The sequence below is a fragment of the Bidens hawaiensis genome, unplaced genomic scaffold, assembly GCF_021521415.1.
Source record: "Bidens hawaiensis isolate Kalapana, Puna unplaced genomic scaffold, B.hawaiensis_p1.1 tig00014713_1, whole genome shotgun sequence".
Classification (NCBI taxonomy): domain Eukaryota; kingdom Viridiplantae; phylum Streptophyta; class Magnoliopsida; order Asterales; family Asteraceae; genus Bidens; species Bidens hawaiensis.
Genome location: NW_027492288.1, coordinates 484,377 through 497,307, shown reverse-complemented (window position 1 = coordinate 497,307; position 12,931 = coordinate 484,377). Strand labels below are relative to the sequence as shown.

The 12,931-nt window shown below is 35.1% G+C and overlaps 2 protein-coding genes across 2 annotated transcripts; both read left to right on the top strand.

The window, feature by feature from the left end:
* The first annotated feature begins 4,266 nt into the window (after window positions 1-4,266).
* LOC143547360 (uncharacterized) lies at window positions 4,267-4,731 on the top strand. Its single transcript, XM_077038806.1, has one exon. It carries the CDS (start codon window positions 4,267-4,269, stop codon window positions 4,729-4,731), a length of 465 nt encoding a protein of 154 aa, XP_076894921.1.
* Window positions 4,732-8,900: 4,169 nt separating this feature from the next.
* On the top strand, window positions 8,901-9,737 carry LOC143547359 (uncharacterized). Its single transcript, XM_077038805.1, has 3 exons — window positions 8,901-9,210; window positions 9,280-9,349; window positions 9,554-9,737. The coding sequence occupies exons 1-3, from the start codon at window positions 8,901-8,903 to the stop codon at window positions 9,735-9,737; spliced, it is 564 nt and encodes a 187-aa protein (XP_076894920.1).
* The last annotated feature ends 3,194 nt before the right edge of the window (window positions 9,738-12,931 follow it).

Genomic DNA, 12,931 nt, shown 5'->3' with positions numbered 1-12,931 from the left:
CAAGATCGTCCGGGTCGATTTGATCATAATCTTCATCTGTGAGATCGCTCGTAGTGATCTTGCTTCCAACCAGCTGTTCATAACAAGTCATGAACGCACACACAAAAGCAAACTGTTGTTCAGCTTCTTGCAGATTTACCTTAGGCAAGCTTGATGCATGAACATTTGAGTTTGTAGTCGCACCACTAGCCATAAAACATACATTAGATGGACTGTTTACATTAGAATCCTCTTGGGATTGGGCAAAGAACGCATTGATTGGCACTGAACTTGAAACATTATTTGCTGGCAATGCTACTCCATAAAGTAAAGGGTTTTGGGTTGAAGACTGATGGTTTTGATTCTCCTTCAACGTATTTTGACATTTGATATCAAATTCCCTTTCTTCAATCTTGTTTATGAATTGCACAGCTGTAAGTTCAGAGTTCTGAAAGAAACCGTTCTCTTTTAACACGAACAAGAAAGTCGAATAAGAAGAAGGTAGAGCATTCTTCAGTGTATCGATCTTATCTTGTTCTGTTGGCTCAAGATCGACACTAGACATATCAACAATCAGATGATTAAACCGGTTAATCATCTCTTCCACCGTTTCATTTTCATCAAAATAAAATTTCGAAATTGAAATTTTACAAGAGTCTTTTTGCTTTCAAGAGTGTTTCCCAAACTTCTTGTTTTCAACGTTGTGAACAACGAAGCATAGACTTTGATGGTACTATATTGATGAAAAATGTGTTCTGGTAAAGCCATGGTAAGAGTTGAGTATGCTGTTGTTTCACTTTCAAAATCCTTAAGTTCTTGAGTCTCATATTCTTTAAATGGTTTCGGAGTCCATCCCGCATTGTTATTACCAATCAATGGTGCTGAATATACATCGTCGAGAAACCGGACACTACTAGGATGCACGGATCCCAAGTGAGCACGAAACCTCGGTTCCCAACGAGCAAAATTCGACAGTTTTAACAACTTGGGACATTTGTTATGACTTTCGATCTCATTATCCATGATTAGCATTTGTTGCAGTAATACGTTCTGAGACGCTAACGCATAGTAAGACGTGTTCTGTGCAGCCATAATGAACCAACTATTTAAACTTCAAGGATTAAAGTTGTCAAAGTTTCAAAGTTATTTGTTTACTGTTCACACGAATGGACACAGTAACGATGAGAAAGAAGATTAACGAATTACTTTAACGAATGAGTTATTCGTTAATGGTGAGTTACTTTAACGAATGAGATATTCGTCAAAAGTGGATTACTTTAACGAATGGGATATGAGATATTCGTTAAAGATGGTTTACTTTAACGAATGAGTCCTACCGAGCAAGACTAGCGAGCAAGACTTAGATATTCGTTAAAGATGGTTTACTCCTAGCGAGCAAGACTTAACGAATGGACTTTAGCGAATATGACATGAATGTGGCTTAACGAAAGAGGTTTAGCGAATAGGATTATAGCGAATAAACGGTTTAACGAATGAGATTGAAATTGTAACGAATGAACAGCTAGGGTTTAGCGAATAGGCGGTTTATCCTTTTAACGAATCAGTCTTCAACCTATCGAATGAGTCTTCATCTTAACGAATGAATCTTCAACAGTTCAAAATTTCCATTTCAAACTTCAAACTCGTCTGAATCACACCGAAAACACCTAAAACTTAGATCAAACTAAGCCTAAACCAAATCCGAACCTCACTAACCTAGTCCGAACTCACAAATTCATAACAAACAGGTTCAATTCTTGTTTAAACAGTCTCTGTTTCTCAAATTTCCAATTACCTTAAGAACTCAATCAATTCATCATGAAATGCATCAATTGAATACGCTTATATCACATATATCAACGAATTGTATCGTAGATCAGATTCCTAGGCTCTGATACCACTTGAAAGAGCTTGTACAGATCTAGATCTTGATAACAACGATACACATGTTGATTCTTATACGATTAGGCTTGCATACGTTATGTGTGTGTAGTGTGTATGTTGAGTGAACAATTCGGAAGAGTAACGAGAGAGAAAATGGCAAAATATCAGAACTGTTACATTAATGATAAGTTACAGGGTATTTATAGGGGATGACCACATTCGTTAACTTAACACTTAACGAATGTGTCATTCGTTACAGATACTTCAACGAATAAACATACTTATTCGTTACACTTTAAAAGATAGCGAATGGCCCCCATTCGTTATCTCATTCGTTAATCTAGGTTAACGAATGAGCTTACAATTAGACGAATGTGTTACATTCGTTACGGGGTAACGAATGTAACTTACATTAGAGCAAATGGCCTATTTAGCCATATTTACATTAAGACCCCAATACTTTAGACTTATTACATTAATGCCCTGATAAAGACCGAGACGTACAAAACATGTATCAACAATAATATCAGTAATGGAAATTCTGATAATCATGCCAAAAGTTTAAAAATAAAAAGAGTACCTTCATTAAGTCATCATTACTGAAGACTAAACATTCTCATACATATGTACATATACAAAATATACATATATAAACATCTTTTAAGTACATCCCTATATATATATATATATATATATATATATATATATATATAAAACATCCACGTATAACATTTAGGGTTGAGCACACGTACAACCCAAACACGTAACATCCGATGATGATCATGCCACACGAGCCTCCCCCCTCACGGGCTTTTCAGGGCCCGTCATAGGATTTAAGAACTTGAGTCATATAGTTTGGCCCGGCCAAGATCACCATCCATCTGTATGCAAACACGAAGTAGGCATACGTAACATTCCGTAGTCGATAACAACTACAACATTCGCCAAATATTGGCCATACAATAATATATATACATACACACATTTTATAACATTCCAAGGCCTACCATTACTATCAAGCCTATGCAAAATTGTTTAAAACATTTCATCAAGCAAAATCGCTTAAGTGTGCATGCTAGCCCAAAACTTCAAAAGAGTTAAACGGGGCATCAAGAACTCACCTGAGGTCAACCAAACACCAGCAACGAGCTAAGGACTCCCTAAGTGCACACTCACAAGCAAGAGCCTGTAAATTGTACACAACGCGTCACTAAACTAGACCGTAAGAACACACTTGCCTAATGGGCCGTTCAAGCCCAATACTTTGGCCCGAGGCCCAACAACTTGGCCCAAGGCCCAACCCCTACCCAATTACTTTACCTCAGCCCCTAAAACCTTTCAATTAACCAAATCCACCCTACGATCATGGTCGGGGCTAACCATGATGCACCACTCACCCGTCGGTATGCAAATCGAGTCGAATACACGCGTACTAAATCTTAAAAACCAATTGTCAAACAAATCAGCCCCAAATGGACCAAATTCCCATATTAACCTTTTCATACATCATAATTATGTCACCCGAGTTGATAGGGTTGACGGTTCCTTTTTATAACACTCAATTTAACGTTTAAACGACAATTCGCGCACCGTCGACTCGATTGACTAATCACCAACCTAATCAGCCCCGAGTACCAAAAATATAATTTTCCCACAGCCCTTAAACCCCCCTAGGGCCATGCAAACTGATTCGGTTGGTCATTCAATCGATTAACGCATCAAACTCAACAATTAACAATTCTACACCCGATAAACCCTAGTTTTCGAACTAAAATCGATTGACCGACCTAAACACCTCCAATGGCCACCAAGTTTTAATATGATGTACTACACATACCTAGGAGGATTTTGATGCAAAAACCTCACTCAAAACAGTCCCGGAAAAGCTCAATTGGACAGCAACCCGGTTAGCCTACAACAAGTCGTTTTTCGATCAATACGCGTAATTCAAAGGTCAATTAAGGTGTAAGGGACTTGGGGAATCATAGAACCGACTTGGAATTGGAGTTTTATGGCCTAATCACAGCTGCAAAAAAATCGTGGGTTCTTGTGCTCTTCCTCCTGCCGATCGGACTTAGGGGGACTAGGGTTTATTTTATGATATAAAATAATAATTTACACTCTAGTCCCTTCAGTATGAAGTGTGTAGCAACTTGGGTGGAAAGTTAAGTGAGAAACGTTTACGAGGGTGGCCAGGAGCTCTCGGAAGAATGCCGGGTCAAGCCCGAAGGTGTACGCAACACTACAAGGCTAAACCTTTTTATCGGAAATTTACGGACGTTACAGAAGCGGATTTTGGAGAAGACGGTTGGGGCGAGTCGGAAGGATTGGTCGGAGAAGTTAGATGATGCATTGTGGGCATTATGAACCGCGTACAAGACTCCGTTGGGTACTACACCGTTTATGCTTGTTTACGGTAAGTCTTGTCATCTTCCGGTGGAGTTGGAGCATTGTGCTTATTGGGCGTTGAAGACGGTTAATATTGATCTTACCGAGGTTGCGAGGAAAAGGTACTTTCAGATTCATGAGTTGGAAGAGCTTCGGGATGCAGCATATTCTCGATCGTTGAACATCAAAGAAAAGACGAAAGCTCTGCATGATCGACGGTTGAAAGGCGGAAAGGAGTTCAAGAAAGGCGATAAGGTATTATTATTTAACTCTCGTTTGAAGTTGTTTGTAGGAAAGCTGAGATCAAAGTGGATGGGACCGTACTTAGTGATAGAAGTTTTCCCGTATGGAGTGGTAGAGTTGGAGAATCCAGATCATGGAACATCTTGGAAGGTGAACGGTCATCATTTGAAGCACTATCTTGGAGGACCGGAGGAATCAATCGAAATGGAGGAAACTCCTCTCGATCCGTCGCACTGAATTGTCACATGTGGTTCTTGAGTGAAAACTCAAGTGTAGAGTTTGTACATTCTTTCTTATTTTATTTCTATGTTTTTTTTTATTTTTCCTTGAGTCACAACGTAGTTTTTTGTAGTTTTTATTTGGTTTTTAAGTTTTGAAGGAAGATAGTGTGAAGATCCCCTTGAAGTCTAATGCAAAATTCAAGTGTGGGGATGGAGCAGCAGGAGCCGTATACTTTTTTTGATTATTTATTTGTTGTTTTTATTCATGTTTATTGGTCGGTTGGTCTGGTTCCATATTTTGAATGATTAATATCTATCGAGGTTGATAAGATGAGTTTTTAGATATTGTTTGTATTGTTGCCGCTTCCGTTCGTGTATGAGAAAAAGGAGATACTGGTTGTTAGAGCACGTTCGGAGATGGAGGGCAGTTTTGGATGAAGATTTTAGCATCATACTTCATGCGCATATTACCAGCTAAGTCTTTTCCTTTTTTACTTTGTGTTTGTGTTTTTAGTTCTTAATTTTTAGCTTTGTTTTGTTCTTATTTATTTTCGTATTTTTAGATTTTGTTTTGTTTTAAATTTTTGAGTCGTGTTTCGGTCCCTGCATTGAGGACAACACATATTTTAAGTGTGGGGATGGGAATACATATGTTTTTTCGTTTAAGTTTTTATTTATATTTATAAAATAAATAAATAAATAAATATTATTGAAAACGTTTTGAAAAATGTCCTTTGAATTTGTTTCTTTTTGCGTATAAGTGGGAGATAAGGATACTTATTGGGAATCGGTTTTTCAAACTACTAATAATAAGATATAATTAAAGAACACGCACTTAACTTGGGATGTGTCGGTAGGCTCAGCCTTAAGAATGAAAGGGCAGTTTGATAGTTGGTTTAAACGATAAAATATGATTTTTAGTGGGAAACATGTTGGGTCTGTATAAAATACGAGATGAAAGGTCGGTCCATACTCAAGCCTCATTTTTAGTTTGATTGTAGAAAATTATGAATTTTAAAGAAATATGAATACGCTATCATACGATGCTTGGGTAGGTTTAAACGTTAAAGTATACCGTGTAGCCAGTGATATAAAATTAAAATCTTGCACTTCTAGTTTTAGTGTTTAACACTTCATAGGCGTATGGTTTTATGGCCTTAAATCCTGTATTGATGGGATGCTCCAGGGTTCGGACACCATGGGTTTGTATGCAGTTATTCATCTGGTATTCATATTTCCTAAATGGATTTATGGATATTTCAAAAAGCCTAAAAAGAGCAAACTCGTAGTTTATTTGCCAAATTATAAGTCAATAAACATGATCACAAAGTGCTTTAAAATTACAAATTCACTACTGACTTGATCATACACGCTGTCAGTCATATGGGGTCCCCGTGCTCGCGTCTCATTACCATTAAGAAACGAACCACACGGGACACGTCATATGTAAGCCTATAGATGAATTCGTGCACACTCACCTATGGAGATGGGCTTCGGGGTATTGCTTGATAACGGGGGTATGTCATGTAATGGGGAACGCTAGCTAGTTAGTTGAATAATTGAACCTTAATTGTGTCTAATGGCTACTTGGTAGACTTTGATTTTTAAATTTAGGTGGATAAACAATACCCTTGATCGTCTTAGCTATTCATGAAAAATGTGCAACAAAGTTTTAATCTGCTTTTTATGAGGTTTAAGTCAAGTTGGGGTGGTTTGATCCGGTAAAATCTAAAATAAACGGGTCTTGACTGTGGGTTCCACTAGATTATATACATAATAATAATAATAATAATAATAATAATAATAATAATGGGATCTTACGTGTCCCGGTAAAGACAAAGGCATGGGTTTAAGTGGACAACAATATCGGTGATCGCGTTTTTTGCATTGTTCTAAATTTTAAGATAACCTAATATGTTTTTAAGACTGTATTTCTCCGATTCTGATCCCATTGCAAAAACAGCTTTTTCAGTGACGAAAAAGGTTCAAGTGTGGGGATATTTGTTGTGGTCTTAATTATATATAAACTTAACAAGTATCTTCTACATTTTTGAATTAGTTTTTATTAAATATTACTCATAACTGCTTTATATTTGAATTTTATAGATTTCAGGAGACAACGAGTTAAAGTGTCTAAAACTTTTTGATCAAATAATGTTTTGCTCGATATTTAAAATGGTGGAATTCTCGTGAAAGAAATCTTAATGCCACAATCTCAATTTGAAGCATAAAATAAATTATGTAAAGTCTAAATGAAGAATAAAGGAAAATGGTGGTCTCAAGTTTTCAAATTAGAAATACGTGGCCCGGTGGTTTAAGTTTATCATGCCATCTTTTATTGGACTTCAAATAAGAATGCAATAAGCTGGACTTGGGCCGATGACTATAAAAGAAAAGATCATATTATAAATGGAAGAGGCCTTTGTCGGTTAAATAATAAATTGGATGGCAAGATTGTTAGTAATTTAAAAGGGGGACAGAAGGCCACGAGAGAAAAAAAGGCCAGAAGTTTTCAAGAGGCAGAAGTAGGAGATCGACACCAGGTTTTTGAGTTAGAGACCAGCCTACCGCAAGGAGCAAAAGAAGAGTAAAGCAAGCCTTTGGTTCGAGCAAAAAGCGTTTGGGTTCCATACGGACTCATCCAAGAATCCTTATTATTCGGTTTGAATTTATTATTTTCGTTATGACTTTATTATTTGAACCTATTTACTTTCTTTTGTTCATGAGTATGTTTGTTGGCTAAACCCATAAACTGCCTAGGTTATGATGAACCTACTTTGATGTTTTGATTTGACTTGGAATTATTTATTGTTATGGTTTTTATGGTTTAGTAAAAGATTTAGTTATATTAAATTGATGCGTATGTATACTTAGGATTGTTGAGTTTTATTCCATAGCTTTCCGTGATTATTGTTTGTCATATGATAGGTTGCTATTAGATCAATTACTTTGTGTTCTTGATTATTTTATGGTTGATGTCATTATAAGATCATAGGAATAATATTGTCAAATAAACCTAAGTGTGTTGCTAACCTAAAATCTGTAAAGTGCTAGGTTATTGATAGATCTTTATTATTTATGCTTGCTAAATTTAGTTCTTCGTAAGGTGTCCGTCTAGGGTTGATTATTTATTATCGTTTATCAAATTAATTAAATATATTAAATTGCCTTTGATTTCCACGCTGCAAGGTAGGATTTCATTATAAAGGAACTAGATCATAATTAATTAGGTGACCGTAAGGGAACTTGATTTTCAAATACTGGTGTGCATTAAAACTTTTTAGAAATCCATAGGTGTCTCTTGAGAAGGGTCAGGGGTCCTGTTCGAGTTTTCTTTTAAGTGTCTATTTTATTATCCCAGTCCATAACTAAATATTTTCCCGGGTTAATTCATTACTAAAATTTAGGGGATTCTAGCCCAGGTAATTTATCACCATCTTATTTAAATCAAACCTTTTCTTTTGTTGAAATTGCTTGTTTTCTTGATTAGTTTTAAATTATAGTATTAAATTAGTATTTTAAATAAAACCCCCCCAAACAAATATAAATTAATAAGTCGTGTTTGTAGTCGAGTCTAATTAGCTAATAAATGTAATTTAAAGAGCCTCGTGGGTTCGATATCCGGACTTACTTAGCTTTACTAGAGTCGATCGGTTCACTTGCTGGTTAGTAGTTTAGTCGAATTTTAGAGAGTCTAGAGTATTACTTAGTGTTTATTTTTAGTTAATTTAGTTAATAATTATTAAACTACTTTTAGCACATCATTGTTTATGTTTTATTATCATGGGATCATAATGGATCACGATAAGAAACTACTTCTAGTAATTCTTATGTATTTGTATATTCACTTTTTTTTGGAGGAAAGGTTTGAAGCGAATGCGAGACAATGATTCGGCTATGACGGGGCATAAATACATGTTAGAGTTATTGCAAAGAAATCCCAAACAATGCAATGAATTGCTACGTATGTCTCGTGAATCATTTGTCCGACTATGTGCACTTTTTAGGAATTCGTTAAATGATAGTAAACATGTATCGGTCGAGGAGAAGATGGCTATGTTTTTTATGATAATCGGTCATAATCAACGTTACGTAGTTATCAAGAGTAGATTTCAACACTCAAAGCAAACAATTCATAAATTTTTTTATGAAGTGTTGAATAAAATTATGCTTTTCGCCAAAGATATGATAGTACCAACGTCTTTCAATCTGAATCCAAACATTCCGGGACATAATAAGAGGCTACGACGGGTTTTTAGAGGAGCGATTGGTGCACTAGATGGAACCTTGATACATGCTGTTGTCCCTACTAAGGAACACGATTTAAATAGAGGAAGGGGAAAAAGGGTTTATTATCAAAACGTATTCGCAATTTTTGACTTCAACATGATTTTTACCTTCATCGTGGCCGGCTGGGAAGGGGTAGCGCATGATTCTAGAATATTATTAGAGGCATTATCAGATCCACATGCGCCATTCCCATTTCCACCACCTGGTATGTTTATTGTTTGTTAGTTATTTCTATCTTAGTTTAATAATCTAATTAACTTGTATACAATTACAGAGAAATATTATCTTTGTGATGCCACGTATGCACACACGCGAGGATTTATGGCTCCGTACCGTAATGTGAGGTTTGGCTTGGAGATTTTCATCAGAGACGTGCGTTGACAAATAAGAAAAATTTAACCATGCACATGCAAAACTTCGGAACGTCATTGAGCGTTCTTTCTGTGTCCTGAAAGCACGATTCCCTATATTGAAGAGGATGGCACCATTTTCGTTGGAGACACAAAGGAACCTTACAGTTGCATGTTTCGCGCTACATAATTTATTAGGAAAGAAGGTTTGAGCGATGAGTTGTTTGAACAATACGATAAACCCGATGTGTCATTCAGAAATACTCATGTGCACGTTGCTGATGAAGACGAGGTTGAAGCGCATAGCACTGCATCAGATCGTGAATATATGACGCAGTTACGAGATGAAATTGCGGAGCAGTTAATGCAAAGTACCGAATAGATTATTTGAAAAAAAATGTTCTTGTTGTTTTATGAATATTATTGTTTGACTATCATTTAAATTTCGATGTTGAATGACTTTTTTATTTAAATTTCAGCGTATTTAAATATTTCTATTTTATTTTAGCAGTCTGCAGACGTTAAAAAACAAACAGTCTTCTTCTTGCAGACTGCAGATGTTTGGTCCACCTCTTCTGCTACAGATGACTGCAGATGTGGTCTGCAGACTGCAGACATTTTACCTCTGAAAAAACAAACAGCACCTTAATGATTTGTAATGGATTGGTTGATGTTTTATGTTTCTGCGAAAAGTTTTAATTAACTCTGATTTTAGTACTGTGTTTATGAGTAAATCCAACGTCAAATGCTTCTACAGATGAGTGAAGAGTGGTCTGCAAACTGCAGACATTTTACCTTTGAAAAAACAAACATCACCTTAACGATTTGTAATAGATTGGTTGATGTTTTATGTTTCTGCGAAATGTTTTAATTAACTCTGATTTTAGTACTGTGTTTATGAGTAAATCCAACGCCAAATGCTGCTACAGATGAGTGCAGACGTGGTCTGCAAACTGCAGACATTTTACCTTTGAAAAAACAAACTGCACCCTAATGATTTATAATAGATTGGTTGATGTTTTATGTTTCTGCGAAAAGTTTTAATTAACTATGATTTTAGTACTGTATTTATGAGTAAATCCAACGCCAAATGTTGGGCACCGAGACCAGGGCCATACAGAAAAACAGTTTCAAAAAATTTTGGAATTGAGAACCAAAATAACTGAGCTTGAAAATGAGGCGCTGGATTTAAAGAATAAATTTGGATAAATTTAGAAATTCATCTTTTCTACTCAATGAAATTATTGAGGTTAACAGCAATCACCAAAAGGGTGGTAAAGCTGGTTTAGGGTTTGTTGAAATCCCTCCTCCTTTTCAAAATGATTACACCATACGACCAGATACGGTAGGTCTAAAAGAAGTGGACATTAATTATCCACTGACAGTATATCCTCTTGTGACTGTTAGTAAGGTTTAAATAATCAATGAGGAGAAAGTTAAACCAGTTGATCCAAAGACGACTTTTAAGAAAGAAACAAATTGCTTAACTTCAAAATCTCATATTCAAAGCAATCTAGTTTTCTATAAGACTAATAATGATGCTCTTATTGAAGATGTGGGTTGAACCAGTGGTGATTCACAAAAATGAAAATATACCTGGGGAAAATCATATTCTTTGTGAACCACAAACTTCTGAGAAATCAAAAACTGGTAAACCAAAATTAGTTGGTACACCAAGGACATACGAAAAGAAAGTTGTTTCTGAAAATATATCAAAATTATTTTCAAAACCGAGTGTGAAGAGTAAAAACTGGAAAGTTAATAAATTGAAAGGTGTTGACAAGATGTTTACTGATGAGCTTTTTCCAATAGCTCTTGTTAAACCTAAGTGTGTTGAAAAGGTTTATAATTGTGATCACTCAGATTTTCGTAATTGTGGCGCATCAGTGATGCCTATTGGGGAAAGGAAAAAGCTAAAATCAAAATCCCAAAAGGAATCTAAACTAGTGTTGTTTCAACATAACATATTTGTCAAATCTACTGGTTCTGATGCATTGGAAAATTTTTCACAGTGTTCAAATTTTGAATTTTTCCAAAAGAAGAAAAGTGATAAAATTCAATCCTCCGCATCTAACTTGTAACTGAATCATCTTCGACGTGGGTTGAATTGAGAAAATGTTTTTATTATAATTTCAAAGGCCATTTGATTGTTGATTGTCCTTACAGGAGAAGACTCAAATTGCCTGATGCTTTTAACAAAGTTTCATTAACTTTTGGGCAATTTGAGACACTTAAATAGAAAGTCAAACAACAAAGAGTTTATCTTAATTCATTGTTAAAGTCTCCTGAAATGTCTCATAGTTCTTATAATGTTAAATTTTTGAGACAACAAGCTGCTAAACCGTTACTAGCTTGGAAACCAAAGATTCCATCAGCCGTTGCTGATCATGTTGAGGATATTGGCCGACCTAAGACTATGGTCTGGGTTTCGATTTCTCATTAATTATCTAGTTTTTTGTGCAAGGATATTCAAGAAGATTTATCAACGTTATATGGATTGTTGCTAAATCAAATTTGTTGGTAATGAATTATCTCAGCATATTGGTTTAGTTTGAGTTGATTGTTAAATGCAAAGGTTTAAAATTCATAAAATTTTCGATCGGCAAACTTGTTCACCATTCATATTTTTAAAATGCAAGATTTCTTTTTGGTGAACAAGATCTTCAAAAGATTTATCTATGTTGGAAGATCGTTTTTCATTTTCGTTATTTTTTCTGCAAATTTTGTTATTGTTTATATTTTTAGGGGGGGGGGGGGGGGGGGAAATTAGAAATATCCAAAAAGATTATGCTTTCTATATGAAAAATATAAAACTACAAAAATATGTTGTTAATTTTGAAAAATATAAAATTTGAGAAATGTGATCCGACATATACGGGAAATGGTAGTGCATTGACTTAACAGACCTAACACTTGAATAAACTGAAATAAAAAGTGTCGTGAGATCAATTTTATGATGTGTATGATAGGCTTAACAGATCGTATAAGTGCTGAAAAGATATAAACCTAAATGCTTGCCAAATCTAGTGGTGTTACATCTTGATGAATAGTTAATATCTGTATTAAGTACCAAAAAGGTTTAGATTGTTGGATATGCATGCGTTTATTTTGCTAAGAAATTCAGCTTATTTTTCTTTTTATTTTGCATAGAAATTCAACTTTAATTTTTTCTTTATTTTTATTCAAATCTTGGATCCTCTCCTGTGTGATAAAATTATCCGACCTGAGTGTAAAGATTTGAATGTTCTGCTTTATTTTTTTGGTGTTTCGTATAAAGCCTTAGACTTTCTCCGCGCGATAATATGGTATTATCCGACTTGATTGTTAAGGCCTTATACAACTTCAACTTATTTTTATCTTTTTATTTTGTTAAAATGAAACCTTATCTGGATGTAGTAATACCGATCTTAAAGGAAAATTTTAACTTTCTGCTTTATTTTCTATTTTTTATTTTCGCATGAGTCATAGCTAATCATTTCAAGAAAGGAAAAGTATGTACATGCGAATTTCACTATATAAAAGATATAAAAATTGTGTCTGATATATGGGACCACATAAGATTTGTGCTTAATTGAA

Coding starts and splice junctions, on each gene's coding strand:
- LOC143547360 (XM_077038806.1), top strand. CDS start 4,267: ATGCTTGTTTACGGTAAGTCTTGTCATCTTCCGGTGGAGTTGGAGCAT.
- LOC143547359 (XM_077038805.1), top strand. CDS start 8,901: ATGATAGTACCAACGTCTTTCAATCTGAATCCAAACATTCCGGGACAT. Junction 9,211..9,279: donor ATTCCCATTTCCACCACCTG/GTATGTTTATTG, acceptor ATACAATTACAG/AGAAATATTATCTTTGTGAT. Junction 9,350..9,553: donor GCTCCGTACCGTAATGTGAG/GTTTGGCTTGGA, acceptor ATAATTTATTAG/GAAAGAAGGTTTGAGCGATG.